We start from the raw sequence: 18,630 nt of genomic DNA, 5'->3' as shown, positions 1-18,630 counted from the left end.
TTTAATTTATTTATTATTTAATTATTAATCATTAAACCTATTAATAAATGTTAATTTCCAACATACTTTGGGTTCATTACAGTAATTTTTAAACAATAGTTGAATTAAATAAAACTACCCAGCAGGTTGGGCAAACATTTAACCCAACTGCTGGGTTTGTCCATCATTTTTTAGAGTGTAGAAAACAAGTGTTAGCATAGAACACACATTATTACTTTTTTTAATGTATTATTAATTAAAAAAATGCAAATGCGAATTTTTTTCTTTTCTAAGAAACATGAAAAACTCTTACGGACCTCAAACTTTTGGACAGTAGTGTATATTTCTTCAAATTATGTCTCCATATTATCTGTATCATGAGAATTCATTCATAATATTTAGAAAGACTCGCTGTAGGTGTACTGATGTAACTACAGAAAGAGGGCTGTGTGAACTTTCCACTGCAAACATCTTATTTTTAACATACTTTCTAAGATAAATTTAGATTTTCTGAAAACAGAGCGTTGTGGAGAAAAGTTGTTAATTTTGCATGAAAGCCTTTCAAAATTGAAAAACATTTAACAAGACTGATGCAGATTTTAAGTTTAATAGTTAATTCCTATATACACAGTATCTGGTAAACACCAATTTCTCACCACAGTTGTTAATATATTTTATATTTTAGCTGTTGAAATGCTGTACAATCAGCATCCATGAGCACAACTATCTATTTAGACCATAACATCTAATTGAATTTAGACCATAACCGCTGATTGAATGCTGTGTGACTGATTGCTTGTGCACTGCTTTTTACCCAGCGCGTGTTGCAGTGGTTAAATCCAGGGACATGCACTGGTCACTTTTAGCCCAGCGGGATCAGAGAGACATCAGTCTCAGTTCCCTCCGCATGCTCATCGTTGCTGACGGAGCCAATCCCTGTGAGTACAGACTTTTAGACATCCTTCTTAATAGAATGAACACATCCTGGACTGTCACCAGGTCGTCTAAGTTAATTGTGTATGTCGAACCACAGGGTCTATTTCGTCTTGCGATGCCTTCCTCAACGTCTTTCAGGCCCGTGGACTGCGGCCAGAGGTGATCTGCCCATGTGCAAGTTCCTCCGAGGCCATGACCGTCGCCATCCGCAGGTACACTGATCACATTACAGCAACTTAAACAAGACTCACCCATTGCTATTGTAGTGCATGTATACTGCACCATATACACAGAACACACGGCTTACTAGTTTACTTCACCTTATGAAAAAGTATCGTAATTTTAATTGAGGAAGACTGTAAAAATGCTACAGGAAAAATGTGTTAATTGACATTCCCAGAATCCTCATTGTGTGACACTTCACATTTGATGGTTTTCACTGACATAACTTTGTTCTTAGTTTTTGTTTCTCATCATTTACTGAATGTGCATCTTATGTAGAAAAATTTATATTTCTTGCATTATTTTAGTGTCATGTGTTCCATGATGGTGTTTTGTGTTTGTGTGCATGACACTGTGCACCTTTCTATATATTAGTATTTATCTCAGCATGACCTTTGATTCTACTGTACATGTGATTTTCTTATTACCATTTCTCATTACCACCTGTGTATTTTGGTTGTCAGTGTATTATAAAGGTGCAAAACAGATTTTAGCACTTCAGTAAGTTGGTAAATTAATGGTCTGCCTGAATACTCAATTCTGATTGGCTGAAAGGGGTGCATTAAAATCGATTGCTGCACAGTCAGTTCCAGTCAGTTAAATCACTGTTCTACATTAATGTGCTCCTTTCATTGAAACATACATACAGAGAGATTTGGGAGACACAGAAACATTCAGAAGCACAGAAACTTATCAACCTTATGCCATGACTTTTATTAATGAAATAGCTTTGCTACTGAATCGCTACATTATATTTCTCAGCAACGAGGGGGGAACATCGCTGGATTTTGACATTTTTGAAATTCGGAAATGAAAGTAGTCATTTGCATTTTGCATTTGAATTTGCATATGACATTATGCTCAAGGTTGCCAGGTATGCGTAACAAAACTTGGCCAATGGCCAATCAAAAATAACCCAAAAGTAGCCCAATAACCAGGAAAACGGCAATCCCAATGACCTTGGAAACCCTGAGTATGCTATTCCAAACACAAGCCAAATTCACATTGAATGACCATGTGTTTATGTGTGTTCAGGCCTCCAGAGATGGGCGTTCCTCCTCCGGGTAAGGCGGTGCTGTCCATGAGCGGTCTGAGTTACGGGGTGATCCGAGTTGACACAGAGGAGAAGCTCTCCGTTCTCACTGTCCAGGATGTAGGACAGGTCATGCCTGGAGGTGAGACCTGCTTTACTCTCACTGATAGACTGGTAAATAGATTTGAATAGAGTGATGGATCTTTGAGTGGATGGATGTAGATAAATTCTTTGCTTTTATGTTTATGTCTCGTTATGTTTAATGTTCTACTGTTTTGAATCTTAAATTCCTCTGACTGACGCATGTCTGTGTGCAGCGCTGGTGTGTGTGATTCGGCTGGAGGGCACGCCGTACCTGTGTCGAATGGATGAGGTGGGAGAAATCTGCGTGAGCTCCAGCAGTACAGGAATCTCCTACTATGGTCTGCCAGGAATGACAAAGAATGTCTTTGAGGTGAGAGTGGAGAAACAAAAGCTACAAGAGTTTTAAACATCTAGTGTTGGCCTTAAAATTTCAATCAATAGTGGTAGATAGGGCTGAACATGGGGGGGGGGTACAAATGAAAAAAGATTGTTCTTTGGTGTCAATATGACTATTATTAGTACTAATATTTCACTGTAAAATAACAAATTGAGAAAATAATGAATATAATAATAATAATAATAATTTTACAGTACAACTGTAAGATGACACTCAAATATTTAGGCCTAAATGTAAGAATATTTATTTATTTGAAATGCTTATAAAATGTCAATGGATTTGGGTTGCACTTTTTTTAACAAACTAATAAAATGGTACAAAAAGGCATGATTTCTGTAATAGAACTAATAAACTAAATGTATTTTAAATACACAAGCAGGTTTTTATATTTATCATCAATAAATCAAATACTTTCAGTATCATACATATTAACCAATTGAATATTCTACAGAGCCCTTATAAAGAGCTTCTCATTACAAGTATATGAAGGTGGTTGACACATATTGCTTTCCCAAATGCACATTATAAGTGACTCAAACTCAGATGCAGAGATGAGTTTGTGTGGAGCAACATTAACTGTCAACCAGCAGATCATGAGCTGCTTGTGTATAAAAGAACACATTGTCACACTTCGCTCTGAAACACGCATTGCATATATTTATTTAATTAAACCATAGCCTTTGAGATTTGATAATCGTACTAAGCCATAACGTCATTTCAGTTTTATTTTCATTAAATGTGGTTGAGATTTTGGTTAACTTCAGTCACTCAAGATTAATGCCGATTCATTCAGTGGCCCTTTCTGCAAGTTACATTAATAAACCAGTCGGTCTTCATGAGTGAGTCATTGAATCATTCACTCATTAAAAATGTTCATTTACTAAGTAAATTAAGTCTTATTATTGTACTTTATTGAAATTTTCAAGCCTATGAATCTACTAAGTGGATCTAGAAAGACTGTTTAAACATCATAAGCATTTTCCCCACAACCAAACACATCAATTACTGTATATTATTTTGTCAGATGCTGGCACAACTTTATTAAAGCTATAGAAAAACAGCAACATTTATCGTGAGTTTACAGTTTGTGACAAGTTAAAGGTGCCCTAGAATCAAAAATTGAATTTACCTTGGCATAGTTGAATAACAAGAATTCAGTACATGGAAATGACATACAGTGAGTCTCAAACTCCATTGTTTCCTCCTTCTTATGTAAATCTCATTTGTTTAAAAGACCTCCGAAAAACAGGCGAATCTCAACATAACACAGACTGTTACGTAACAGTTGGGATCATTAATATGTACGCCCCCAATATTTGCATATGCCAGCTCATGTTCAAGGCTTTAGACAAGGGCAGCCAGTATTAACGTCTGGATCTGTGCACAGCTGAATCATCAGACTAGGTAAGCAAGCAAGAACAACAGTGAAAAATGGCAGATGGAGCAATAATAACTGACATGATCCATGATTACATGATATTTTTAGTGATATTTGTAAATTGTCTTTCTAAATGTTTCGTTAGCATGTTGCTAATGTACTGTTAAATGTGGTTAAAGTTACCATCGTTTATTACTGTATTCACGGAGACAAGAGAGCCGTCGCTATTTTCATTTTTAAACACTTGCAGTCTGTATAATTCATAAACACAACTTCATTCTTTATAAATCTCTCCAACAGTGTGTAATGTTAGCTTTAGCCACAGAGCAAAACCTCAAACTCATTCAGAATCAAATGTAAACATCCAAATAAATACCATACTCACATGATCCGACGCATGCATGCAGCATGAATGACAAACATCTTGTAAAGATCCATTTGAGGGTTATATTAGCTGTGTGAACTTTGTTTATGCACTATATAACTAAACTTATAGTCGAGAGCTCGTGGGGCAGAGGGAGCGCATGATTTAAAGGGGCCGCAGCCTGAATCGTTGCATAGTTAATGATGCCCCAAAATAGGCAGTTAAAAAAATGAATTAAAAAAAATCTATAGGGTATTTTGAGCTGAAACTTCACAGACACATTCAGGGGACACCTTAGACTTATATTACATCTTGTAAAAACTTACCTAAAAATAAGTAATTAAATAAGTTTTTGTTGTTTTGTTTACTTTCAGACCATTCCAGTCACATCATCAGGAGCTCCCATCAGTGACAGACCCTTCACACGCACTTCTCTCCTGGGCTTCATCGGGCCGGTGCGTTCAGATGCATTACACCAAAAGCAGTTTAACTTATAAATCAACATGCAGAGTTCATCTTTTTGTTTCTTGTGTTCTAGGATAATCTGGTGTTTGTGGTGGGAAAGATGGATGGACTGATGGTGGTGAGTGGACGGAGACATAACGCAGATGACGTGGTGGCAACAGCTCTGGCGGTGGAGCCCATGAAGTTTGTGTATAGAGGAAGGTAACTCAACTGATCTGATATTTAGCAATGCAATGTTTTCTGAAACCAACTGCAAACATGTCCTGCTATCCACAAACCCATGATGAATGACAAAACACTGTAGATGTATTATAACTGACAAAACAAATAGCATTTATGAGAAAAACATAAATCTGTGGCAAAAGTTATTTTGAAGTTACAGGCTGGAGAATTAATTTCCTAGTGTTTTACTCTTGACTTGAGATGAATATGTATCTCTGAAAAGTGCATCTTTGTTCTGTCAGGATTGCGGTTTTCTCTGTGTCGGTGCTGCACGATGAACGCATTGTTGTGGTGGCGGAACAGAGACCAGACGCTTCAGAGGAGGACAGCTTTCAGTGGATGAGTCGAGTGCTACAGGTGTGCTTGGGTTTTATTCTACATTATACCATACTTCTATTTATGTATTGTCATAGTTTTGATAACTCAACTGTTATTCTTACATTTCGAAAACAGTGATAATAAAGACTGAGTGGGTGAAGTATTCACTCGTAATATCCACAAAACAACACACATATTTTCTGTCTCACTATCAGGCCATCGACAGCATCCATCAGGTAGGAGTGTACTGTCTGGCTCTGGTTCCAGCTAACACACTCCCCAAAGCTCCTCTGGGCGGCATCCACATCTCAGAGACCAAACAGCGCTTCCTGGAGGGAGCCCTGCACCCCTGCAACGTCCTCATGTGCCCTCACACCTGCGTCACCAACCTGCCCAAGCCGAGACAGAAGCAGCCGGGTACAGGTGAGTCCTGCGCGGGTGCGCTGGGGTGCTGGTTTTCTGTCCTGCACATCACATGACCTGCTGTCTCTGCTGTTTCAGAGGTGGGTCCTGCTTCCATGATAGTCGGGAACCTAGTGGCGGGAAAGAGAATTGCACAGGCCTGTGGGAGAGATGTATCACAGCTGGAAGACCATGATCAGGTAAAGTCAACTCTCCCGAACCACTGAGGGACACAGAAGTACACTTTAGCATGCTTTTAAAAATATTAGTATTTATTGTGGAAAGAATATACTTAAGTGTGAACTGAATATAACATTTTCAGACACTTAATTGCATGTTAATTGAAGTAATAAAAAATAAAAAAACGTATTATAGTTTAAATTTATTTTAAATGCATTTAGATTGCTTTTTTGACCCAGTTATGTACATCTTCATGTGTAATTTCATAATTGCGATAACATTTTTCAATAAGGTTCATTTTGTTAACATTAGTTAACTACATTAGTTAAAATAAACCATCAATGAACAATACTTTTAATGCATTTATTAATCTTAGTTAATGTTAATTAATTGAGATTTATTATACCAGTTAATAATATTTCACTGACCTGAAGTAACATGAACTAACAATGATAAAAGTTGGATTTTTATTAACTAACATTAACAAAGATTAATAACAAATTGTTGATTCATAAGCATATCTATAATGTGTTTCATAATTTTATTTTTTATACTTTATTAATGATCAATTTATCATTTCTAAATTAAGTATTACATTATTTACAAACCAGTTATTTAGGAGTTATCAGTGGTTCATAAGATCATTTAGAAAGTGTGAGTAAATGATTAATAAACTATTTAAATGTACATTTATACATCTTATTATTAGACATATAGTAATAGTTAGTCTATTCAAGTAGTTATAAAACATTTAGTAGTTGTCAGGTTACTATTTTTCTGAGCTCATCTAAAGTGAGGACTATTTATGAGATGCCAAACTTTTACAAATTAGATTTAAAGGATCGTTTATCTTCTAAACAAAAAGAGGAAACAAACACAACTCTGAAACATAGAAATATTTAAAATCAAGTGAATATAATAAAAAATAAGCACCAAAATGAATATATGCCTACAAAATAAGCAACAAAATGAACAAAAAAGAACAAAATAAGCAACAAAATGCACAAAAAAGAACAAAATAAGCAACAAAATGAATATACATCAACAAAATAAGCAACTAAATAAATATACATCAACAAAATAAGCAAACAAAATGAACAAAAAAGAACAAAATAAGCAACAAAATGAATATACATCAACAAAATAAACAAAATGAACAAAATTGAACAATATAAGCAAGCAAGTGAATATAAATAAAAAAAAATAAAAAAAAGCACAGAATTGAATATATGCCAACAAAATAGGCAACAAAACTAACAAAAAGCAACAAAACAAGCAAAGTATTTTGTTGTAGTAAGGGGCAGGTAGACTGCAGGATGCTGAAGTATGCTGATGTCTGAATGAGTCTCTCTCATCTCTTGTAGTTCCTGTATATGCAGGATGTTCTGCAGTGGAGGGCTCAGGCCACTCCAGATCACCCTCTGTTTCTGCTGCTCAACGCCAAGGTACGGCACTCGTCGTCTCTCCGCCCAGGACGGATGGTGTGTATATTCACTGTCTTCTCACTGTACGTGTGTTTGTTGTTTTCAGGGCACTGTGGCCAACACAGCGTCTTGTGTTCAGCTGCACAAGCGTGCAGAGCGTGTGGCGGTGGCGCTGATGGAAAGAGGCCGGCTTAACGCTGGAGACCATGTAGCACTCGTTTATCCTCCTGGTAAGAGAGAAGGAGATTTATATCACTGTGGTCTGATGAAGAGTTTTCAGCTAGTAGTTTAAAGCTAATTTATCTCTGTCTTTCTCCTTTGCAGGTATCGATCTGATCGCCACTTTCTATGGCTGCCTGTACGCCGGCTGCGTTCCAGTCACCGTCAGGCCTCCACACCCACAGAACTTAACCACAACCCTGCCCACCGTCAAGATGATTGTTGAGGTGACCACAGCACATGCCATGCTTCCTTAGCCGATGAACAGAAACTCTAGCGCCCCCTTGTGACCAGCACAGTCTTTACTGTGTTTGATTTAAATATATTTAACACTTTAGCAATAACATTCATTTTGTTAATATTAGTTAATTCATCAGGTATCATCATTTTTTCTTCTGTGACAGCATTTATTATCATTATTATTTATGAATTTTTAAATGTATTTTTACTTATTTTTATGTTATTTATAATTTATTTAATTTAAATGTATTATTATATTATTCATAATTTTAATCTAGATTAACATAATTATATAATTATACATTATATAATGCATTTTTATATAAATTCTATATTTATATATATATATATATATATATATATATATATATATATATATATATATATATATATATATATATATATATGTATTGATCAGCTGCACAAGCGTGGTCAGTGAAATAGGTCATATATATATATATATATATTTTTTTTTTTTTTTTTTTTATTGTGTAAATTAACATTAATGCCTCATGAATAATCTAACCAATTGAACCTTATGCGTGAAGTGTTTTTATTTATTTTATTATATTTTAGAATGTCATTGAATTAAATTACATTTAAAATCAAGTGGTATTGCAAACAAATGATGTCAGAGCTTTTATCAGAACTTTTGCTTTTCAATAAATTAGCAATTTATTTAATGAAGTGGTCCAGCTTTTTCTAACAAAGTCTTTAATCTCTATATACTTTTTGGGACCACTTTTAGATTAATATTTATTTAGACTAAAAATATGAAGATTTTGGCCTTTAGCGACTCCATTCATTCTGACTGTTGATCACTATCATGTGACTGTAACTTTGCTCTCCCGTTGCATATGTTTGACAGGTCAGTAAGTCTGTATGTATTCTGACAACACAAGCAATAATGAAACTACTGAAATCCAAAGAGGCAGCGGCTGCTGTGGACATTAAAACATGGCCGCTGATACTGGACACAGGTAAAGACATCAGTTACATACAGTACTTCTGTATAATTGCCATTGTTTGTAAAAGAAATCTTAAAGAGCCCATATTAAGCCCTTTTACAAAGTCTTGATGTTGTTTTGGGCTCTACTAGAACATGTTTTCATGTTTGAATGTTGATTATTTTCCTCATATTCTCCATTGTTGCAGCTCCTCTCTTCCCAGTCTGTCAGTAACGCTCTATTTACTTCCTGTCTCTATGAAGCCCCTCCTTCTGAAAAGCACAATGTGCTCTGATTGGTCGGCTGGATCAGTGTGTTGTGATTGGTCAAGAATTTTGAGCGTGTTTGGGAAATGTCCTGCCCCTTACCATAACCGCCAGTTTCAACACACTAACTAACCCCGCCCCTTTATTATGCATATGAATTATTTAAATGAGAAATATTGTGACGTGTTTGTTCCTGGAAGAAACCTCAAGACTACAGTGGAGGAGTTTCAGGGAGTTCAGAAACAGTGACACTGAAATAGAGAAGAACTCCTGCTGGAGGGACTTTGCAGAGCTTCTTCATGCTCAAACAGCAGCATTACACACTAAAGAAAGTAAAAAAGCATAACAGGTCCTCTTTAAATCAGGTTTATTGATTCCATTTCAGATGATCTCCCAAGAAAGAGGATTCCTCAGATCTACAAACCTCCCACCCCAGAGATGCTCGCCTACCTGGACTTCAGTGTGTCCACCACAGGAATCCTCGCTGGGGTCAAGGTGAATCTGTCTAACCCATCATCATCCACAGGCCTATAACACTTTCATCTTAAAATGTGGGACTGTCGTTTCTAACACCATGTGTTTGTCGCAGATGTCCCATGCCGCCACCAGTGCCTTGTGTCGCTCTATTAAGCTGCAGTGTGAGCTGTACCCGTCTCGACAGATCGCCATCTGCCTGGACCCCTACTGTGGCCTGGGCTTTGCCCTCTGGTGTCTCTGCAGGTGAGAGACGGGACACACGAACTTCACATGACGTCAGCCAAAACCTCACGCTTATTTTCAGTTGGGAGGCTCGTAAAATAATGGTTCGTGTAATGCAAATGGTGTTTGTGTTTGCAGTGTGTACTCAGGCCATCAGTCTATTCTGGTTCCTCCTCTGGAGCTGGAGACCAATGCGTCTCTGTGGCTGTCTGCGGTCAGTCAGTATAAAGTACGAGTGACGTTCTGTTCGTATTCTGTGATGGAGATGTGCACCAAAGGCCTGGGCTCCCAGACTGAAGCTCTGCGGGTCAGTCTTATACTTACACACTTTTAATGTGCGGTCACATTTACCCATGTTCGGTGAAATTTCATGGATGAAATCAGGTCCTTTTCACTCATGTTCAAGTTAGACACTCTAATTCGTTGTGCCGACCAACAGAAAGCTGCTTGTCTTCATTATGCATCGCTTCACAATGGACAATGGACCATTTTTGGCCTGCAAAGTTTCACCAAAATATCGCACATTTAGTGTGACCGCACCTTTAGTCTACATAATTATTTAACATAATCATATTTCATTATGACATTCAATTTTCTTTTAAAAGAAATCAATACTTTTTTTCAGCAAGGATGCATTAAATTGATCAAAAGTGACAGTAAAGACATTTATAATGTTACAAAAAATTTCTATTTCAAATAAATGCTGTTCTTTTGAACTTTCTATTCATCAAAGAATCCTGAAAAATAAAATGCATCACTGTTTCCATGCTGATAATAATGAGAAATGTTTCTTAAGCAGCAAATCATCATATTAGAATGATTTCTGAAGGATCATGTGACACTGAAGACTGGAGTAATGATGCTGAAAATTCAGCTTTGATCACAGAAATAAATTACATTTTACAATATATTTACACACAAAACAGTTATTTTAGATAATAATATTTCACAATATTGCTGCTTTTACTGTTTTTGATCAAATAAATGCAACCTCAACCGACCACAAACAATTACCCTCAGCGTTTAATGAATTGAATTAATAAATATTGGTTCTTTTATTTATTTATTTATTTATTTATATCCAGGTTCTGTTTTACATTTTCTTGGACTATATTTCCAGTCTCTGTGTTTTGGCATATTGTAATAGTTTTACTTACATTTATTAATAAATTAAGTTGTGTGTGAGTTTTATGTGTACCATTGACTTTAACTCCCGTCTGTACGAATGCAGTTACGGAACGTGAATCTGTCGTGTGTACGGACCTGTATGGTGGTGGCCGAGGAACGTCCTCGCATCGCACTTACTCAGTCCTTCTCCAAGATCTTCAAAGACCTGGGGCTCTCGACACGGGCTGTCAGCACCACCTTCGGCTGCAGGGTCAATGTGGCCATTTGTCTTCAGGTGAGTGACCAGTGTAGGTAGAAACCCTGATGTGCGCTTTTAAAAGACCTGTTCACATTGAGTGTGAAATTTCACCATGATTTGTCATCATGACATAATATTAAAACAAAATAGTGCTTTCCTATACAGTAAATCTCTTCACACCAAATGTGAAAGTTAGCCCTGCGACAAATCACTTATTTTTTCTTGTTGAAAAAAAATGACTGACCGCTTTTTGGCCCTTGTGTCCAGAATACTCTGCGATAGATTGATAACACATACATTACATTTTAGCTATGCATTGATTACAACACTTAAATTTCCACGTTTGTTCAGATATGTAACATTTTCTCCAAAGTTATCAGTGAATAGTTTTGGTGTAAAACATTGATTTGTAACACTGTTTTGGGTGGCATCACTCTTGGTGTGAATAGGCCTTTATCTGTTGTTCTTGTTTTTAAATGTTCTGTTTGACTGGCCTGGTTGCCCGTCTGTAACTGTATGTATATGTATCTGTTTGTGTATTAAATGTGCGCTGTGTTTGTCTGCTGCTCCATGCCCTCTCGTCAGCCCAACAGGCTGGGCAAGTTGGCTGAGCAGGTACTGTGACCCTGATGGGGAGCACAGGGGTGCTAGCAGGGGGCTTCCAGGACGCTTGTAAAGGCTCTGCTTTTCATATGTCTGTGTGTGTGTGTGTGTGTATAAATGCTCATGTGCATGACATTAAGACTGCTTTGCTTCCGGAATCTAATACCTTGGTATTACTTTTTATTATATTACATTATTTGTGCCAGCACTGTTGCCATGTTTTATTTCAGAACATTAAGTATATATTAAATATATACATGTAGGATTATAACAATGATCCCGATATCAATATCAGATGTTAACAGTTTATGTTATTGGATTATTTAAAAATGATCATTAGGTTTGGAATTTCATATATCATATATTCATATATTCTTCATATATCAAGTGATCCAACAATTTTTTTTAACAAACTAACAAGTTTCTTTTAATGAAATGTGACTTTAAAGTCTATATACTTTTTTTGGAACACTCTAGATTAATTTCTGTTAAGTATTCATAAGATTAATAGGTATTATTTTGGCCATTATTTATTTAGAGGATATGCATTGTTGTCACTTTCCCGCCGGATCACGCTCTCTCAGCCGGACTGAGTGGCAAAAGAGCTGCTGCTTGACTGAATTTAATAAGGGAAACTGCGAAAACAATTTACAATTTATCAAAGATCCAGTGATCCATGGATATTGACATGCAGCCAGGAATCATGTTTCCTGACATTTATATGTGCCTGATTTTGATGCCGGGGAAAGACATAAAGCAAATTTGCCTGTAAACGCTTTATAAATACAATATAGGTAGGTCGAAATCTGGGTTATCACTTATATCAATATTATATATATCGTACAGTCTTGTATAATTTTGTCAGTGTTTATTTAAAAACACCCAATTATGCAGAATATGAGATGGTAAATATGTAATTGATGAGTTGTCAACACAATATATAATACAATATATAGGGTATGATTGACCTCAAAATTCAACATATTGACACAAAATGATAACTGCTAAACCACGTTTCTCTGCAGTCCAGTTGTTTCTGTGGATTGCAGCAATCCATTTGCTTCTCTTTTCTGTAGCTTTCAGCAGTCTGTAAAAATATACCTTACATTTCTTGTCAAATCTATTTGTACAGTCAATCACAAAGCTCTTTCCCGTTTTGGATGTGTTTTGTGTGTTTTTCGCAGAAATCATGCTGAAAACCAATGTCTTTTTGCCACTCAGTGGGCGTAACCACAGTCACTCCAGCCGACAGTGACGTCATGTGCATACCCTCTATATGGACAAAAGTATTGGGACACCTCTTAATTATTGAAATCAGGTGTTTCAAACAGACCCATTGCCAGAGGTGTATAAAATCAAGCATCTAGCCATGCAGTTTGCATTTGTGACAGTGCCTCAGTGACTGATGTATACATACGCCTGCTCTGCCTCTTCACAGCTTTTGTGCTTGGCCCTGCATTTACTGTATATCTATTGTAGGCTGTGCCAAAGCATTGCTTGTAGCCATGCATATAGAGTAGAATTGTGTTTGTAGTTACAGGGGTTACATTCATGACCCAGACCATTGTAACTGCTGCAATGCCTCATTCCATCCTACAACGATTTCAATAAGAGTACGATATTTACAAGAACTAAGGGGATTTTTTAAATTTTTTATACAGTATCTGATGTACCTGAGAAGAAGAAAAAGGGATAGTCCACCCAAGAATGAAAAGAAATTGTCATCATTTACTCGCCTTCATGTTGTTCCAATCTCTTCTTCTGTGGAACATAATGGAAGATATTTTGATGAATGTTGGTAACCAAATAGCTTCAGTTCCCATTGACTTCCATTGTATTTTTTGTCCGGTCAATGTGAACCGTATCTGTTTGGTTACCAACATTCATGAAGAAAAGTCTAAGTTTAGGAATGACATGAGGGTGAGTAAAGGTGTCAGAGTTCATTGTGAGCGTGCGATTCTGAGTTCGCTCGGGCTGTACGCTCTTCTGTTCATGTGAGTTTTGTGTGCGGAGCATGGTGTTCAGATCCCGGCACTTCGGTCTAGTTTGGTTTCGGTTCTGTGTCAGGGTTTGGGTGTTCAAGCTCTGTGTGTTTTGTCTTCTGTTGTGAATGCACAGGATAAGCATTCGCTCATTCTCGCATGCTCTGTCTTGTTGTTTGAGCGTGTGGTTTCAAGTTCACTCAGGTCGTACGCTCTACTGTCCACGTTTGTTGTTTTCAGTATAGCCTGCGGTTCGTGTTTTTTTCCGGCCGCATGCTTTCGTGTCGTCTTGTTTTGTGTGAACACGCAGTCGGTGAGAGCTCTCATTAGCTGTGTGTTCATGTCAAGTTTTGTTTGAGCTCATGGCTTGTGATTGTGTTCACTGGCCATGTGCTCTTGTTTCTGTCATGTTTGTTTCTATGTGCCATGTGTTCTCCTGTCTATTGTCTTGACATTGCCCTTCTTGTTATCTGATTATTGGTTTATTTTCCCCATCTGCTCTCCCTTGTTACCCTCCTGATTTCCTTCCATATTTATTCTCCCTTGCTGTGTTTGAAATCGCCCCTCTACCCTCATTCACTATTCCCTACATTAGTCCACTAATATAGTCCACTTGAAGGTTTGACTGAAAACGAGTGAGTGAATTCGTACTCTGAGTGCCGCTTTTGCATGGTTTGTGGTTGCTGTTTAATAATCTCTTTAATTGAATCTTAGCAAACTGGCAGCTCCAGTGGTAATGAAAAAAATTATCTTGAACTCTTTTATGAAAACTAGCATGAATAAATCTTAACTAAACAATTTGATAATCAAGTAAAAATGAATTTATACCTGTATGATATTACGCTGTAGCCACATTAGGAAGTGGATGGATGGATGATTCAGCTGTGGGCGCCATCTTCTGGTCAGACATGGGAATTCATGTGCATTATGGATATTCTCTAACTGTTGAACGTGCATTTGTTGTACACTCGTTATTGCGGTGCATTGTGAGATCTATGTGTGCTATCCTGTTCCCAGTCTTGTCATGTCCTGCACCCAGTCTTGTGCTCAAGCCCTACTCTACTTTTTGGACTTATTTTCTAAATAATGAACATTGAAGTGCATCTCTGCATTTGGGTCCTCACTTCCTACACCAACCCTCACAAAAGGCCTGTTCACACCAAGATTGATATATCTATATCAGATATAACTATATATATAACTATATCAGCATCCACACCATCAGATGACATCGTTCTGTTTATTATAAGTGCACATGCAGTTGTCTAGTCTGTTGCTTTAAATGCTTGAGCTCTTTAATGTGAGGTGGATTCTGATAGGCTGTCAGTGTTTTTATCGTTCATCATCTGTAAAAAATTACTTCTGAGAATAATTCCAATTATATAATTCTTCTGTGTCTTTATCATTATAGTTGTGGTTTGGAGTTCTCTATTCTCATAGAATTAGAACGAGTATTATATCTTTATAGTTATAGTTAGCATTATAGTTATTGTCTTTGGTGCGAACTGCCCTTAAATAATTACCGAATTTTCATTTTTTGGGTGAACGATCCCTTTTATGACAAACTTCTTTTTGTTACTTATGTTATGAAGGATAAGTGTGTAATTTCTAAATTTTGGTGAAAATACATTGACTGTTTTCAAACAGGTTGCTTTAAGTATTCCCCATCTAAACAGAAACCCACATCATAGGTTAAGCCAGTGTTTCTGTGTTGTACTGGTCAAACAGAGCTGGCCTTGATGGTGCCGCAGAGCCACTAGTTTAATCACAGACTCTATGGTGGCAGATATATTGCATGCTTGCAGTGATCGTGCTGTTGTTTGTTTCTAGGGCACCTCTGGGCCGGACCCCACCACAGTATATCTAGACATGAGGGCCCTGCGGCATGACAGGTGCTACAACACACACTTCTGCTTTTCCTTATGCTTATATACCAGTGCCAAACAATGTGTAATTAGTTATTAAATTATATGTAAAAAGTTTGATTAAGTACATAGTAGTTAAAAACACCTAACATAAAGTGGAATCAACTTTTCTAATTGAGAGTATAATAATTAAAAATAATATTTTTTAGGTTCAATGTACTTATTGTTTGATGTTGTATTGTTAAACACTTATACTGCTATTGAGGTGGATACAGGTATGGGTATGTTTAAGTGTGGGTTCAGGGGTAAGGGAAGGTCAACAGTCTCATTATGGATGTAATATCATTATTTATCTCTCTCTCTTTTTTTTTTACATTGTTCGATTATAGAGTTCGATTAGTCGAGAGAGGCTCACCACACAGTCTGCCACTGATGGAATCTGGGAAGGTGAGAAATATCTAAATATATACAGTATATATATATATATATATAGCCACTTCAGACAGCGCACCAGCTGCTTTGAGTTTTCTTAAGCATTTGAATAGACATAAACCACACAAAGTTATGCCAAAAATTAAGTATCTTTGTAAGCACAGTCTTAAATGAGTTAAATAAAGTCTTACATGGCCCGTAAAGAGTTGTAAAAACGTCAGATGTGTGTCAGATCAGCATCATGTACGGCCGGACTTAAAGTGACAGCAGCCTAATAAACCTGCTGCTGTGATGTCTGTCATTAGTGTTAATCAAACAACAAGACAAACAGAAAATCACTCGCTGCTCTTGACTGAATAACTTTTGTAGCTTTAATAAGGATTAATCTATATTTAATTTATAATTTATGCAGTGAAGACTGAAGTGTTTCCTAACTTTATTCAATTTCTGTATATTTCCTACCTGTTAGATCAAATAATTAAAATATACTGTCTTTATGTTGTTTCTACATTAATTTGGAGATTAACTGTGAAATTATTACAGTATGAAAATTAAAAACTTGGTAACACTACAATAAGGTTCATTAGTTGAACATTAGTTAATGTATTAACTAACATGAACTAACCATGAGCAATACATTTGTTACTATATTTACTAATCTTCATTAACATTAGTTAATTAAAATACAGTTGTTCATTGTTTGTTCATGTTAGTTCACAGTGCATTAACTAATGTTAACAAGATTTTAATAATGTATTAGTAAATGTTTAAATTAACATTAACAATGATTAATAAATGCTGTAGAAGTGCAGTTCATTATTAATTCATGTTAACTAATGTAGTTGACTAATTAACCTTATTGTTAAGTGTTACCAAAAACTTGAATGTTAGTTGCAATTATTTTTTTTATCAATTGACAGTATAATTACACACACACACACACACACACACACACACACACACACACACACACATATATATATATATATATATATATATATATATATATATATATATATATATATATATATATATATATATTCTACTTATATTTCTCAACACACACACAGATTCTGCCTGGGGTGAAGGTTATAATTGCCAACACAGAGACCAAAGGACCTCTAGGAGATTCTCATCTGGGAGAAGTGAGTTTCAAAACACAGAGAATCACATGTGACATTACCTGCTGAGCCTGTTATATTATCTCTGTATTATGTATTGTCATGTGTAGTGAGTTGATGGGACTGTATTAAAAAACAGATCTGGGTGAGCAGCCCCCATAATGCCACAGGATACTATACGGTTTATGGTGAGGAGGCGTTGCACGCAGACCACTTCAGCACCAGATTGAGCTTCGGTGACACGCAGACGGTCTGGGCTCGCACCGGATACCTCGGCTTCCTGCGGCGCACAGAACTCACAGATGCCAGTGGAGGTACTGTATGCATGAGATGACAACCAAACACACAAGCACACTAGTGTCCTTTTCAGGATATTTCTGAGGTGACTTTTCTATTTAAAAATACTCTCAGTAAAAAGCTGTTTCAATGCACACCATCATTTTTGCGGTGTACTTCCTGACAGCAACGTGGTGTCAGGCCAGATCCAGCCCACATCTGGTCCGCGTCTAAACCACATGTACCTGCTCTGGGCCGGATCTGGGCCACACTATGTTGCTGTCTGGGCTCATATCAGTAATGATAGAAAGAACAATCAGTTGTGTTGTCCAATAAATCAATGTTTTGCATATTATTCCAGAGAGGCATGATGCCTTGTACGTGGTTGGATCTCTGGATGAGACTCTAGAGCTGCGGGGAATGCGTTACCATCCCATTGATATTGAAACGTCTGTGATAAGATCACACAAGAGCATTGCAGAGTGGTAAGCAATATATTTTAAAATGTTCTCTTGTACCTCATAGAATTGTGTTTTAATGGGTAAACCTTTTGTGTAACACTAATAAGATTACAGCAGAGTGTTTGTCCCTTTACTCAACTGTAAAATAGATACTCCTTTTAGCAACTGAATGAACATTAGATTATTTTCATTGTTCAGTTCATCCATGACACTAGCTTAAAGGGTTAGTTCACCCAAAAATGAAATTTCTGTCATTAATTACTCACCCTCATGTCGTTCCACACCTGTAAGACCTTCTATGAATGGCAAATTAAGATAGTTTTGATGAAATCTGAGAGCTTAATGGCCTCCGATAGACTGTAATGTTATTACCAATTTCAAGGCCCAGAAACCCAGACAGCAACAGAGTGTGGCCCAAATCCGGCCCAAATCCGGCCCACATCTGGAACATGTGGATTACACGCTAACCAGATGTGGGCCAATCTGGCCCAACACTATGTTGCTGGGAAGGTAGTAAAGACATCGTTAAAATAGTCCATGTGACTACAGTGCTTCAACCTTAATGTTATGAAGCGACGAGAATATTTCTCTGCACAAAAACAAAACAAAAATAATGACTTTATTCAACAATTTATTATCTTTCCTGTCATTCTATATTCTATATTTACATAGTAAACACAGTGCTGTGCTTCCGGGTTCTATGTCAGAATGCCAGAACAGTATTTTGTTCCATTGGTAGGGTGAGTTCA

General features: G+C 36.8%; 1 protein-coding gene across 8 annotated transcripts in view; it reads left to right on the top strand.

Moving 5' to 3' along the window:
• dip2a (disco-interacting protein 2 homolog A) overlaps positions 1-18,630 on the top strand; it is a 162,487-nt gene that overhangs the window by 141,828 nt on the left and 2,029 nt on the right. For all 8 annotated transcript variants that reach the window (XM_048192864.1, XM_048192863.1, XM_048192861.1 and 5 more), the window contains 22 exons: positions 798-917; positions 1,013-1,127; positions 2,173-2,312; positions 2,488-2,624; positions 4,768-4,848; positions 4,932-5,059; positions 5,323-5,437; positions 5,614-5,821; positions 5,900-6,000; positions 7,345-7,425; positions 7,511-7,634; positions 7,729-7,850; positions 8,732-8,843; positions 9,462-9,571; positions 9,666-9,796; positions 9,914-10,082; positions 11,007-11,177; positions 15,557-15,618; positions 15,981-16,038; positions 17,094-17,168; positions 17,284-17,458; positions 17,782-17,905. In XM_048192864.1, the coding sequence (XP_048048821.1) occupies positions 798-917; positions 1,013-1,127; positions 2,173-2,312; positions 2,488-2,624; positions 4,768-4,848; positions 4,932-5,059; positions 5,323-5,437; positions 5,614-5,821; positions 5,900-6,000; positions 7,345-7,425; positions 7,511-7,634; positions 7,729-7,850; positions 8,732-8,843; positions 9,462-9,571; positions 9,666-9,796; positions 9,914-10,082; positions 11,007-11,177; positions 15,557-15,618; positions 15,981-16,038; positions 17,094-17,168; positions 17,284-17,458; positions 17,782-17,905 (2,659 nt within the window). The remainder of the gene's footprint in view (positions 1-797; positions 918-1,012; positions 1,128-2,172; positions 2,313-2,487; positions 2,625-4,767; positions 4,849-4,931; positions 5,060-5,322; positions 5,438-5,613; positions 5,822-5,899; positions 6,001-7,344; positions 7,426-7,510; positions 7,635-7,728; positions 7,851-8,731; positions 8,844-9,461; positions 9,572-9,665; positions 9,797-9,913; positions 10,083-11,006; positions 11,178-15,556; positions 15,619-15,980; positions 16,039-17,093; positions 17,169-17,283; positions 17,459-17,781; positions 17,906-18,630) is intronic.

The sequence above is a fragment of the Megalobrama amblycephala genome, linkage group LG6 (genome assembly GCF_018812025.1).
Source record: "Megalobrama amblycephala isolate DHTTF-2021 linkage group LG6, ASM1881202v1, whole genome shotgun sequence".
NCBI lineage: Eukaryota > Metazoa > Chordata > Actinopteri > Cypriniformes > Xenocyprididae > Megalobrama > Megalobrama amblycephala.
Note: the sequence above shows the minus strand (reverse complement) of the source record. Positions and strands in the feature narration are given on the sequence as shown.